This window comes from Lagopus leucura, unplaced genomic scaffold, assembly GCF_019238085.1.
Source record: "Lagopus leucura isolate 7727_CA_CO unplaced genomic scaffold, USGS_WTPT01 Super-Scaffold_739, whole genome shotgun sequence".
Taxonomy (NCBI): Eukaryota; Metazoa; Chordata; class Aves; order Galliformes; family Phasianidae; genus Lagopus; species Lagopus leucura.
The window spans coordinates 15,223,434-15,238,414 of NW_024962255.1; the positions used below are offsets into that span (position 1 = coordinate 15,223,434).

Genomic DNA, 14,981 nt, shown 5'->3' on the forward strand with positions numbered 1-14,981 from the left:
ATACACAGCCTCCTTTTTCACTCAAATTATCACTCTTGAGCTATCAAAGGAACAGCAGGAGAAGCGTTTGACTAGATAAGGCACTATAGAAGTGATGACACGTACAAAAAAAGGATGCTAAGCTAAGAAGTACACTCATTAGATACAAGAGAGATTGACTAGAGAATAACAGCACAGGGTGGCAGCAAGTACAACATACCAGGGTGAAGACCTAAATTTTAATACTCTGCAATTTCTGCATTCGTTCTATTTTGAAAATTTGAAAGTGATTGTTTTCTCTTAAACAGCATAGGTAGCTTGTGACTGCCAATCTCACACTTAATCTTGTAATCAGACTGTAAGAAGTACAGATAATTAGTGTAACAAGTGTACTTGGTGAATTACTAGCAATAATACACATCTCCAGGGAATGCTCAACACTGCATTCAAAGCAATGCGGCTGTAAATCAAATAGACAAGGTCTTAACTGAGTACTTCTCTTTTCTAAACAGGAAGCCTAGTACTAATTAGGCAGTGTCCAAAACTATATATCTGCAGTGTGCACATGAGCATATGCCAACAAATGCAATGTCACAAAGAGCAACAATTTTCAAACATGAAAGAATTGTAGCAGTACACCCTAAGAAATATATTTCAAACTATTTCATCAATACAAGTATAGACAATTCAGTTTACAAATGGTTGTTTTTTTCCTCCTAAATTGTCCAAGCAAACTGGAAACATACTTAAGATAACAAGTAAACTGCTGCATTTAAAATAAAATACTCATAAAATATGCCATTCTCATTTAAACACTTTCAAGACTCTACCTTCACGCAAAATCATAGGCCTTTTGGCAAGGATGTCTGGTCATCATTTCAGTGAAGGACAACCCCAAATGAAATGGTATTTCTAATCAAATTTCTGGTAAATCAACACATGCTTGGGATTTGTGGACAGCCCATTTTGTCTCAGTATAAACAATTTTTAGAGAACATATTAAAAAATGACCTAGCTTCAAGAACTTAAATGGGAACCATAAGCATCACAACTTCCTGAAAGGAGGTTGTGATGAGGAGGGGTTTGGCCTTTCTCCCAGGCAACCAACAAGATTAGACATAAGGAAAAACTTTTTCTCTCAGAGTGGTCAGGCACTGGCCACAGGCACTGGAATGCCCTGCCCAGGGAGTCACCATCCTTGGCAGTGTTCAAGAGGCATCTGGATGAGGAGCTACAAGATATGGTTTAGTAGCTTGAGGTAGCAATGGTAATGAGAGGACAGTTAGACTAGGTGATCTTGTAGGTCCTTTCCAACCTTATAATTCTATGATAAGCATTCAAGTAGCACAATGTTTATCATGGATACTGCCTTTAAAATGTTCTTTACCTCTAGTGCTTTTGTAGAGGCAGGCGGTCTCTGCAGCTCCAGAGCAAACATTCCTATTCGGAAGGCCAGGTTGTGGTACTCCAGCCGCTCACTCAGTACAGTCAGCAGGAAAGCAGCTTTGGACAAGGTGTTGGTTGCCATCCATGTTTGCTTGCTGGTTGATACCTTGTTCTTTTTGCCCTGTTTGACAAAGAGTTTGTAACAGGATGCTTTCTTAAACATCCTAAATGATGCTATGCTCGCCCTCCTATTCTTTGCAATAACCAAGAGACAGAAGAAAAAAACACATTTAGAATTTATTTCCTTTGCTGAAGAATAACAAATCCCAGTGGTTATTAACCACCATCACTCCTCCCCCTATCTCATCTCAGCACAACATGATAAAGAGTTGGCCTTTGATGACATGCATGTCCGGTATTGGACCGATGCTGTGCAGGCAGATGCTGCATGCCTGGTTTGTTCCAGGGGAGCTTTTCTTTAAACTGCTTAGTGCCACTACAACTAATTTTCCATAACGTTATGCTTTTTTCTTTCCTATCCAATCTTGCATTCTAAAACAGCAAAGCTCCTAACATTTCCAGTGCACATTATGAAATAGCACAGTAAGAAAAAGACTAAGAAAGAAACATATGAAACAGGAAGGTCACCTGCACAAATCCACACAAAAATCAAGACTTTATTGCTGTATAATCTCATAGCACATAGTAGCAGGTATCTCTTAAACAAAACATTCTTTGATGTTAAACAGGATGCTTTATCCTGTTTAACAGATGCTCAACCAGATTCAAAACAGGTTCCTAAAAAAACTGCAGCTCTTAACAAACCAGGTTGAGGAACTTGTAACAAAACCAGAGTTTCTTAAAAATTCAAACTCAAGCTGAATGGCCTCTTACATTTTTTTCTCCTTTATATTCCTTCACAAGTGCACAGTGATCAGGTATGTCAACGACACATCAACACATCAGGTATGTTAATGACAACATCAATGAAGGGACCTGAATCACAGTACACAAGAAACGCCTAGGAATGCTGATGTACCCATCCCACATCTTTATTCTGTTTTACCCTCCATCCCCAAAACTAGGTAAGTATTCTCTACCTTAGTTGGTGGCTGCTCTACTTTGAGATCTGGAGGGTTGGCTAATAGGTCCCTGGCAAGTTCTACAGTTAAGCGACATGCTTCATTGCTGTATCCATGTGCATACAGGGCTTCTGCACAGGCAAACAGGATCTGTAAGAAAGAACAGGTAATCATATTCAAATCACACACCTTCAGGCTAGAGATAGCCTGCTCAAACCAATCCTCTCAAAGTCTCGGTAGAACACAACTCGCAATTAATCTCAGCAGCAGGCACGCTCAGTGAACTCCTTGCCTCAGCCTTCACCACCATTCCTTTAAGCACATCCCTAAAATGCTTATCGTGTACAAATAGTTTCTCCCTTCAAGTGCTATAAGAGATCAGAGAATAACTCAAAGGAAACTGACTGACTATAACTGTTTCCATGTACCTCCTTTTTCACTGCTTGTCTATTTAGGTGTAAGCCCTGAATGTACATTGAAGTAATTACAGAAATGTGACAGTGTCTATTTAGATTGTCTCTGGTCTTCCAAAGAACTTCTGCTTATGCAGTTTGATAGATTTTTCCTCCTGGTGGGCACTCCTTGACCTTACTTATTTTGAATTTCAGCTCACTTTTTACAGAATCACATAATGATTGTAAAGGACCACTGTAGGTCATCTGGTCCAAGAGCTCTGCTCAAGCAGAGACGTCCAGAGCAGGCTATTCAAGTCCACATCTGGACAATTTTTGATGAGACTCCACACCCGCTCTGGGCAGCCTCTGTTAGTGCACTGGACACCAAAGAAGTGCTTCTTAGTGTTCACGTGGAACCTCTTGTGTGCCCATTGCTTTTATCCTGGCACTGGTACCACTGAAAAGAGCCTGGCTCTGTCTTCTTCACACCCTCCCTTCAGGTGTATCAGGACACTGATAACATCCCAAGCCTCCTCTACTCCAGGCTGAACAGTCCCCTCTCTCTCAGCCTCTTATCACAGGAATGATGATGCTGTCCCTTAATCATTTTGGTGGCCATCCACTGAACTCTGTCCAGCACGTCCAGGTCTCTCTTGTATGGGGGGATCCAGCAGAGGGGAAGGATTACCTCTCTTAACCTGCTGACAATACTTTACATAATGAAATCAAGAATACTTTTGGTTTTCTTAGCAACAAGGGCACACTGCTGACATATGTTCAACTTGATATCCACTAGGACACTTAAATCATTTTCTGCAAAGCTGCTTTCTAGCTAGGTAGCACTCCCAATACATACTGGTGGCCTGGAGTTATTCCTTTCCAGGTGCAGGACTTTGCACTTCTTATGCAAAGAGGTTCTTGTCAGCCCACATCTCCAGTCTGACAAAGTCTCTCTGGATGGAAGCACAACACTCTTGTGTATCCATCACTCCCCCCACTTCTGTGTTATCTATGAATTTGCACTCTATCACATCATCTAGAACATTAAGATGTTAAACAGGACAGGACCTGGTACTGACCCTCTGCAGTACTCTGCTCATTATTTTGCCTTGTCTGAACAGCTAGAGAAAAGAAAACAGTTTTGCACACATTTGCAATATAGGACCAGCTAAAATTAGGACACAATTGCACAGTAGAAGGGAATTAAGCTTGTAGGAAAGCAAGTGTGGTACTTCCACATTAAGACTGTAGATATCTCATGATATAATGGATTATGATATAATTAAGCCATATAATGATGGCTTAATAATCACCTTATAGGTTAACTGCGATACCTGGAAGAGTGGAGAGAACATGAGGTTTGTAATACATGAAGAAAACTGAAAAACAATGTTGTGAACTAGATTCTGCTCACCTCCATCCGGTTCTCCTGCTCCAGAGGCTTTATACCAGCAAACATATCCTGTTCCTCTTCATTTCCCCCTTCAGCTTTGTCATCATCTTCCTTGGCTACCTCTTGTGGATTCAGATAGTATACCTGGTAATCATCTTCCTCTTCTCCATCATCCCCTCCACCTGCCGCACCATTCTCTCCTACTTCTTCTGGCTTCAGGCTCACACCACCACTGTTCTCATCTGCAGAAGTCAGGTCATCATCACCACTACCTGTCTCTCCCACAGGATCCTTGGTTGATTTCTTGCCTGTGGAACTGCTCCTGACACTGGGCTCAGGTCCCTCAGAGAAGTACACCCCACCATCCTCCTCAAAGGCATCCCTGTAGCTCCTGCTCAGTGGGCTTTCTGTAAAACTAAACGTATTGCTGGCTTCTGCACCCAGAGCCAAGCTGCTGTCGTCCAGGCTCATCTCTGCTAAGTCCGGCTCCAGGGAGCTGTCTTCACTGCTCATGCGGCGTTTCCCACTATGCTTGCTGGTCAAACCTTTGCTCACTGGCAACTTAGCTTTGCCCACTGCAGTCTTATACACAGCTTTATCACCTTCTGCTGAAAGTCGTCGCAGAACTCTCTGCGGTGTTTCAGAGACGACTTTTCGCTTTCCAGTAAGTTCCTTTGGACGAACCGCTGGCTCCTGGGGTGAGGGACGCAGCCTGTCCCCAGGTTGCAGACATGGTCCCCCAGGCTCCTGTCCATGGGCTCTCCCAGCCTCACAAGCAGCTTCTGCACACTGCAACCGGCAGCTCCTCTGTTGGATGGCTTTTACCCAACAGAATGAGTTTTTCTTGTCAGTGCTGCTATAGGTGATCCCAGGGATAGGATAAGCTTCCTCCCAGTTGAAGTAGCAGGCTTCCACTGCTGGCTTGAAACCCTGGAACAGCTTCTCCAGTGATTTCTTGTGCTGACCTCTCTTAACATTATCTATGACTTTTAGCTGCCACTGCCTGAGCTGGGAGCAAAGGTCCCTGCGCCTAAGAGAAGAAGAAAAAGAATAGGCTAGAGAGCAGACATAAAATGCACCAGCAACAAACTTCCTCTTAAACCACTCCTTTTGTTCAGAAAGCTCTTTTTTTGAATTAAGTATAGACAAGATCAGTAAGACGGCAGACTAGAAAAAGGAAACAGGTCTAAAAATAACCAATCCTAGACAGGCCCACAACATAGAATAAGATGTGAGCAGTACCATCAAGAAAACATGATACAAACTGGGAGGTTTAAATTGAAACGCTTTCTTTTGTTACCTGCTTCAAATAAGGAATTGGCAACATGAGCCCCAGCAATCTGACCACCAAGTGCCATGGCAAAGCGCTCTTGAAACTATGCGTAAAACTGCACTGTGTGGCCTCACCTCCAGCACTTGAGCACAGCTCTGGGTGCCACAACACAGGGACAGAAAGCTAACAGAGAGTGTCCAAAGGATGGCTAAGATGGTGACAGGTCTAGATGGCAACGTGTGTGAGGAGCAGCTGAGGCCCCTGGATTTGCTCAGCAGAGGAGCTGAGGGGATCCCTCATGGTGGCTGCAGCTCCTCACAGGGAGCGGAGGGCAGCACTGAGCTCTGCTGTGTGTGACAGCGACAGGGCGACAGGGCGACAGGGCCGAGGGAACGGCATGGAGCTGCGTCAGGAGGGCAGCTTTGGGTGAGGAAAAGGGTCTGCACCAGAGGGTGGTGGGCATGGAACAGGCACAGGGCAGCAAGGACAGCCCGAGTGCTGGAGTTCAAGTGATGTTCAGACACCACTCTAAGACACTGGATTTGGATTTTGGGTGGTGCTGTGTGAAGACAAGATCTGGACTTGATTCTCATAGGTCACTTCTAACTTCTAGGATAAAACTATTTGTAGGAGATGTGAAACAGCACTGCTAACAACTCCTGTCAAGTACAACTGATACAGCCTGCCCAGAGAAGTTCTAAGCCACACAGGACCTCCCAGTCTCCCTCTCAGGCATGAATCTTTCTACCCTGATATGCCTATCTAAAATTTAATTTAGGCTGTAGCAGGCTATCCTCAGAAGACATAACTTTGCAAATCCTGTGTTTGCTTGCAGAACAAGCAAGACAAAAATGTAATTGAAACAAGCCGGTAGGCTTAAATTCACCTCAATTGCACAGCAGTGTACGGGAACTGACAGGTCAAAGCATGAAGCAGTGATTGAGCACCTGGTCATGGGGTGTATCCAGCCCTGGGAGCACAGGTGCAAGCAATTCACCTGTGCAACTGGAAGGGGTAGACCCTAGTCCACCCCTCTCTAACCTCATTTAAGGGCTGGCCACCAAAATGGAAGCATCTCTACTTGAAAACAGCCTGCTTTGAGAGTTTTCCAGTGAGCTGTTATCCTCAGAAAGGGGTACCTGAAGGGGATTTACAGGAAAGCTAGGGAAGGACTTTTTAGAAAGGCATATAGAAAGGACAAAGGGAAATGGTTATAAACTGGAAGAGGGTAGATTTAGACCAGATATTAGGAAGAAATTCTTTACTGTGGGAGTGGTGAGGCACTGGAACAGGTAGCCCAATGAGACTGTAAATGCCCTCTCCCTGGAAGCATTCAAGGCCAGGCTGAATGGGGCTTTGAGCAACATGGTCTAGAGGGAGGTGTCCCTTCCTATAGCAGGGAGTTGGAACTAAGTAATCTTAAAGGTCCCTTCCAACGCAAACCGTTCTATAATGATTCTTTTTACCAAACTGTGCCCAATACCTTTCTCTAGTGACCTGAAAACCAGTCAGTGGCAGCTGTACCCTCTGCCTTATACCATACAACCAGGTAGTCCCATGCCTCATGTTACCACAGGAAAGACAAAACATTTCTGCATTTTACAGCTCCAAATCTCAGGTATGGCCTAAATAGGCAAACAAGTTAGTCTGAATGGGTGACGATGTTTAGGTGATCTAATTCAATACGTTTCTAGAAAAGTCTTTGTGCCAAGTGTCTCAAAAAACTGCTGTCCTGTTCCTGCCACAGATCTTAGAGATCTGAGGTACAAGCCCAACACTTAAACCCTCTTACCTATTGAAAGCAACAGAAAACAATGTCATCAAACAGCACAGAATGCTTCCATTTGTCTGAAGAAATTAATTACGAGGGAGCAGGCCATTAGAGCTTGAGGAAAGGATTTTCAGAAGTAAGAAAGAGGAGAGGGAATTACTTAGGAAAGGTAACATAAGGATGAGCACCTGCAATGAATTAAAAATGCAGTAGCAATTCTCCTTACAATTCACTGGAAAGGATATCAACGATGGATAAAAGAGGGATCTTCTTGGTGACTATTCAAATGCCAAGAGAACAGGAAATTAAGCAGAAGTATTTCAATTATGCATGAATTCAAGTAGATCTGAGCAATTTTGAACTGCACCAGATAGCTTGAACATGAATACATGTAGCGCTTTTATATACTTTATTAAAGGCTAAAACCTTTTCTGTTTTTTTTTTTTCCCCAACACAAGTCAATTGATGGTTCTGTTTATTTTAAACTTCATTCCCAGTTTTCTATAGTTTTTTACTTGTCTTCATCTCCTGTATTTAGATATTTCATATTGCAGACTGTACAAGACAGAAACTGCACCCATTTTAGCATCCCTGGTGTACCTTCTAAAGATAAGGCATTTTACTCATGTCACACAACAATTCACAAAAACCAAATGCTGTTCATGTGTAACTATTTTCATTTGCCCTGAAAAACATTTTCTGACCACATATATCACATTAGACTTACTCAGCATATTTTGTACTTCACACTTTATAGACTGCATATACTAAAAAAAATTTATCAGTGTTGACCACGGTACTCAACTTGAGCAATCAATAACTCAACTGCTAATCAAGTTGTACCACATAAAGATGGCAGTGATTTACCAAGGCATGACGTGATTCAGAAAACTGTCTAAGCTTCACAATTTTCCCTCAGGCTATCGAAAACATTGACAAAAAAAAACGATGCACTGGTGACACTGTTTGCCAATACACTCCAGAGAATAAGCTCCCTAAGAGCACAGAAAGCAAATAAGCAGTTTCTCTTGAAACAGAAAATCATGAATTACTGGGCTAAACAAAAATACATTAAAGTGTTGAATTGTTAAAATTAAAAAGCATTAAAATGTATTGGTAGCCTGTATTACCAAAGACACATTCTCCACTGAGACACTGAAATGCAGAAATACACTTCTGTGTAAAGCAAAATGCCCAGAAAACAACATATTATTCACATTATGCGGAGTTGCTAGAAGTGAGCAGCAACAGTAGTTAAAAGCCATTTGCTCTTAAACTGTAAACTGTAGTACACAGTGCAGAAGGACTGTGTAATGGTTCAACAGTTTAACGAGGTAATGATACAAACACAACACGTCTACAGGAAAAAACTCTGTGCACACATATCACAAAACTGAATGAGAGATTGCAGTCCACTGCTTAAGCAGTCCTAGTCCCCGTACAATAGCTGATTCTGTTGCTCACCTCTGTGGACTTATAGTTGGGTCAAGGACAGCCAGCCGCCAAAGAACCACCATCTCATCACACATACTTGCACAGGCATGAGCAGCTACTTCTGACTGCCCATTGCTGCGTCCTGTGTGCCCGCTAGCACTGCTGTGTGACGCAGACGTCCGCACGCTGTACCACCAGCCAGTTATCTGCAGAAGAAAATGTTCAGTGGAGCATTGTTGTGGCTAACATCCCCGCTCTCATCTAACTTCGTATCCACAGCAAAAAAGAAGCTTAGCTAGTACCATGTTTTCATGACTCCAAAATAACTATGAGCATTAAAGCAGTATTACTTCATAAGAACCTCTCAATTTGTATTTACTTTTGTTTACAAGGCACATATCTGCAGAACAAAGCATTCACAAGGTGCTCTCTTGCTAAAGACCTTCACATCTGGAGGATGCATAATAAGGAAACCCACACTGTATTTTATGTTACAAAGTATCACAAACTGTAAATAGACACCTTTTTCCTTATATTAATAAAATATATATCAAAAAATTCACGACTCAAACACATCAAAGCCAAAGAATATGAGATTTTACTGCCCAACACATTTCTTTACCTTTTGTCAAAATGACGGTACGTATGTGAAGTACTTTGTTTAGAAAAAAATCATTACAATAATTAATCTTGACTAGCCAAAATCAAATCAAACGTGCTGAATAAAATAGTGCAGACTCCATATATTCCTACTTGAAAAGTTGAGGTATTTGGGAGATATAACGTTGCTGAGAGAACACTGAATCATCACAGGAGCAAAGGATAACAAATTTAGAGTGGAGAAGCAAAAGTTACTCAGAGATAAATTCTACAGATACATGGGGATCAGCCATTGACTCAGCTTCGTTCTCTGGAATTTCTCCCTCCAAGGCAAGGGTGCTCAGGTACCTGCTCATAGTTCAGACACTGGTCAGTCAGAATCTCCAGCAAAGGAGCAGCGTTGCTATCCCGTCTCTTAAACATCTCCCGCACAATAGAAAGTAGGTTCCAGATTCCCTCAGGCTCTCTCCCTCGCAGGGGACGCAGAAGGCAGGCCCACTCAGCAGCAGCCGGAGGCTCCGTGGAAGAGAGATACATGGAATTCACATCACTGTGGATAAAACAGAAGCACAGGGTTTAAAGTAAAAATAAAAATAAAAAAAAAGAGGCAAGCACAGCCACACAAAATCCTGAGTATATTCAACATCCAGAAGTGTGTTTGCATCCTAGATGGGACAGCCACGCTTAACTTAGAAGAAGAAACATATGATGAGACTGGGACCACCACACAAGTAAGGTATTGTGCAAATACAGTGTGCTCCACCATAGCAACACTGGACAAGCTACACAAAAATACTATCTCCTCAAAACTAGGCATCCTTTTTACCATAGCATCATGAAAGGGTACACACCAAACAGTGAATAAATTTACAGATTACAGCAACATTTCTTTTTCTCTTCAGGAAAAGATCATTTACCTGAAAACAACAGGAGAGGGCCCACAGAATTTATGAAGGGTTTTCTTTATGTTGTCACTCAGGGTAGATTCATCTAGGTACCAGGTGCTTTGATCTGACGCAGAGGGTCCAGCAGTGGGATCTTGACACAAGAACACATACACAGGTTTTGAAGAGATTTTTCTCGTTGTGCCCAACCACAGGGATTATAGAGAGCACAAAGCAGTGTTACTCAGTTTATTTCACCCACTGGAGAACTATCTCAAAATATTATACTTACCTGAATAACTGGCAATGCTTAATTGGGAGACATGACTGGCATGCTGAAACAGCAGCAGTAGAGCCAGGTGGACTGGGATAAACTTACAGATTATACCAACAGAAACCAATTAACTTCTTTGAGAAAGTATATGGACTTCTGTACTTGGGATAGGAAACCCCATGCACCAATACAGACTGAAAGTCAAGTTGCTGACTAGTTGAAATAGTTTAGTGATTACAGTAGGCACCAAGCTGAACACAAATGAGATAGGATTATAGCAGAGGGATACATAGGCACAGAACACTGACCTACGAGGAGAGACTGAGGAAGCTGGGCTTGTTCTAACAAAGAAGAAGAGGGTGAGGGGTGATCATTAAGAGCCTACAGATACTTGGAGTCACAGATAAACACCTACTGGTAGTGCAAGATAACAGAAATAATTAAAAATTGAGTATTCATATTGGATATTAAGAAAACTCTGGACCAGAAGGGTAATGTAGCATTAAAATAGGAATACACTATAACTTCTCTGATAACTGACACATGGCTAAGCTAGCCCAAGCCACAGCTAACTCATTAGAGTGTTACCAATAACCAACCTTCTACTTGAAAGGAGAGATTCATTCCAACCAACAGTTCCTGGAACTAAAGTAGTTAAATAGAAAAATCTTCTGTTAGAAAAGTGCATTGTCTGATGCTGCCTTTCTTTGAATTTACTCCAAGGAGTCCATTACAGCAACAATTTCCTGCAGCTGCCCTACATGCTTGCTAGTACTTAACCCTTTTCCTTGACCTTCACTTCCAATCCCAGACACTCAGTAACCTACCAGTTCAGAAACTCAAGGCAATAGAAATGTATCTGTTTTCTGTCTTTAACACAGATTACTGAAATAACATATTACCCCAGGTTACCTGGGGCTCCACACACTGTGTTGATTGCAGTTGACTGAGAAGATAACAGTTCATCCAGCAAACGCTGAGCAGTTGGAAGAATCTGCAAACACAAAGGAAACTTTCAGTATAAACGGTGTTTCTTACCCTAATATAAACAGCCGACAATCTGCCTGGATTTTCCTAACTAAAGGACTCACAATATTTGTATCAAAGACATCTTTTCAGAAAGAACGGTAGAGGGTGCTAAAGGTTCTACAAAGTAGTTGCTACACTTCTTCTCCTCTCTCAGAGCAAATACAACGTTCAAAGCTGACCTCCTACGTTCACACTCTAAGTAGTATAGGAAAGAACCATAGGTTATCAGCTGCTTTCTCATTTCTTGAGGAGACAGAGCAATACTACAGCTAATGTTGTGAGGTATGGAAGAGAGCACAGTCAATGTCACCATTTTCTTGCACTTGTAAATGTTCTGTATTTCTTGTTCCTACATCATTTCTCTTAAAATCAAGCTGAAGGGAACAGAGGCGCAAACTGTAAGTTACATCTACACATAACTTTTCAGGAGGACCTAGCTCATTTACCATGCTTTTCACAGAGCGACCATATATATTTTAACTTAGTTAGCAGTAAACTAATGCAATGTCAGCACAAAATGAATGCAGCCGTAGACTCCAGTCAGTTCAGTGTGTAAGGAGAGAAGGCTCACACCTGACTGTGCAGTCCTGAGTAGACATACCCTTAAGGTGGCCTTTCTGAAAGTAAAGAAATGCATAGCAGGAAACTGTTCTTCCCTTATTTCAATCTAAGTCTGGGCTCGGAACTTAGATCCGCTTAGTCCTCGACATACACACTTTAGTTTAGGAACAGTTTAGGAAGTTAGAATTTAAATGAATTGCAGCAGAAAGTCTGATAGTTCCTCACCTCTCTCCATATAACAGCTGTGGACATTTCATATTTCTACAAAATAAAATCATGTGAATGGCCTACACTAATCTTATAACATACAGTCAAGATTCAGGCCCAGTATATCAAAGTACCTCCATTCAGAAATATCAGAGACCAGCAATGAGACCACTAGAACAGTTTGGGCCATGCCTTTCCTTTTTCAAGGGAATTACATAACAAAGATTAAGATGCATCTGCCAAGAAAACCTAAGCTTTTCTGTTGGGCAGCACTGTTTCAGACTATCTGGCAAGAGAGTAATAATTAAACTGTCCAAATGTATTGATTCACAGCTGGTACACATGAAAGGAAAAACAAACCCTGCAAAAAGAAGCAGACAGAATACATGAAAGCATTATATCAAACAGCTCACATGCTACCCAGGAAACTAGGAGCACCACTATCAACTTTTTAGTGCTTTCCTTTATTTAACATCAGACTAGTCACATAAAACTTTGAGACCCTAAGCAGGGAAGAGAAGCTGTCTTTCATTTAACACAGCAAGAATCATACAGTATTGATGTTCAGCATCAAAAAAAGTGGTTTAGTTTAGTTGTTGAGTTTTCTTTTAAATCATCATTTTCATTTTATATTATTTCTTTGTTTCCTAAGAAGATTAGTATTTCTGATGGAAATTTAGAGGGTGTTGTATCAATAGAATATCTTAGTGTCCCAAGCATACTATCATAATACATCAGCACATGCTGACAGTAACGTAAGTCTTAGACATAATGCACACAGTATTGAAATGAGACAAACTCATGCAGGGTAGCGTCTCTCAACCTCCTTCAGTTGAATAAGCATTAAATGTTGCCAAGCCCTTATATTTTTAATTTTCATGCAAACATTTCACAGTCACTTAGGTACATTGGCACAATAAGTGTAAGCATTTTAGATAGATTACAGAAATGACCTGATCTTGCACTACTCTATTATTTAAAGAATAAAGGAGCAGATTTTGCCTTTAACTAACAATACGTAACGTCTGTTACTTTCCACAACCCAAATGATTCTTGCAAGATCACCAAGAGACTGCACTGGGGGAAGTTAAAAGGTCACCACTTGGGTGCATTAGAAGGTAGCTACCTGGAGCATATAAAACACATCCCCCCCCAAATAGTCTTATCCATTTAATCAACAAAAAAAAACCACCAAAAAAAGAAATAACTTGACTTATTCTCACCAAACTTTTTCACCACCCTGTAGTTATTTGACTGTGTTTGAACTTTACTTCCTCAAGCTAATACACTTCTCTTTCTTCTTTTAAAGACACTTCTTTCACTCAGCAGTAAACGATTGTCAAATAATAGAATAACAAGCTTGAAAAGAGCAAGAACTAAAAGCCTTCCCAGCAACTTACAATCACATAGAAAAACCAGCCATCTTGTAACAAAAGACATCACATAAATTCATCCCAAATATCAGCAAGTGAATTTAACAAGAAGTCAGTCCTATTGATTGTCCCCATTTACCTGTTGTGGAAGTTCACTGATTAGGTACTGAGCAAATTTTTGCAATTGGTCTCTTTGTAGCCGAGACAAAGACTCAGAAACAGGTGCTCGTAAGCATACCGCAGATGCCTGGATAAAGAAGAGGATATATAAATTGCCATCTACAGATCAGGCATAATGAAGTGCCCACTAAGTGGACAAAGTGTCATGAACAGTGGCTATGCTGATGCATATCATGCTTGGTCTCTTCACGTCATTAAGCAGAGCACTGCTGATAAGATGCAAATAAGCTGTCTACGTTTTAGCAAAACTGCTTTTAAGAGTTTCTTGTCAAAGAAACTGCCTTAGCAGCTGTGCGTAAGATCTGTTGTTTCTAGCAATTGCACAAATACTGGCAGGGATTTTGCAAACAGTCCTCTAAAATGGGACATAATTCTTCAAGCCTCTGGCAAAGCAACCAACAAAGCACTGTGGGGGGCCATTTCACAGACTCACAACTGCCTCATTTATCTCACTACAGACTTTTTTTTTCCCTTAAAACCAGCCTCTTCCCATATCTTCAAACAACAAATTATAAAATAAATATCGGTTTCTTAACTTTGTTCACTACATGGAGTAAGAAGTACCAAATGGAACACAACCAAAATTTAACCTGGAAGCAGGAAAATGCACTTTGATAATAAGGATGCTTCTGATATCAATTTATCAGCAACAATATCCCTTGGCTTGTAATTTGCTACAAAGCAGCTAATATACACAAATATGAAAATGCTTTCGCTGTTATCTTTCAGGTAGAAGAAAGGACTAGGCAGAAAGTGGTCATTTTTATCTTACAGAGTTGAAATTTTGAGAGTAAATGCTGTTACTGAAAATTTTGAGTTTCAATATCCACTTTTAAAAATGAAGCTATTTTGAAACAGAATTCTTTTTTTTTTTTGACAACTTTCCTGCCTTAAGTACAGAAAGTGAATTGATATTCCAATGATTACACCTAAGGATGAATTTAAGCCTATTACAATTGCTCATTGTGAAATGTTATTAAGCTTCATCAGGTTATGAGCACTCATTTAAAGAAATTGGAGTTGATCATAACCACATTAGCTATAAAATATTCTGAAACAGTAGAAAACCTTCAGTTTATTTCAATCATCCACACTTCATGCTCCCTTAAAATAAATTTCTCATTCCTTCATAAAGACTGAAAAAATAAACAGCTATATAA

At 40.9% G+C, this 14,981-nt stretch overlaps 1 protein-coding gene across 2 annotated transcripts in view; it reads right to left on the minus strand.

The window, feature by feature from the left end:
- ZSWIM8 (zinc finger SWIM-type containing 8) overlaps positions 1-14,981 on the minus strand; it is a 65,395-nt gene that overhangs the window by 18,706 nt on the left and 31,708 nt on the right. For both annotated transcript variants that reach the window (XM_042862830.1, XM_042862829.1), the window contains exons 5-12: positions 13,781-13,888; positions 11,384-11,465; positions 10,231-10,351; positions 9,662-9,863; positions 8,744-8,919; positions 4,257-5,265; positions 2,466-2,597; positions 1,367-1,546 (exon numbers count right to left, since the gene is read on the minus strand). In XM_042862830.1, coding sequence (XP_042718764.1) covers positions 1,367-1,546; positions 2,466-2,597; positions 4,257-5,265; positions 8,744-8,919; positions 9,662-9,863; positions 10,231-10,351; positions 11,384-11,465; positions 13,781-13,888 — 2,010 coding nt within the window. The remainder of the gene's footprint in view (positions 1-1,366; positions 1,547-2,465; positions 2,598-4,256; positions 5,266-8,743; positions 8,920-9,661; positions 9,864-10,230; positions 10,352-11,383; positions 11,466-13,780; positions 13,889-14,981) is intronic.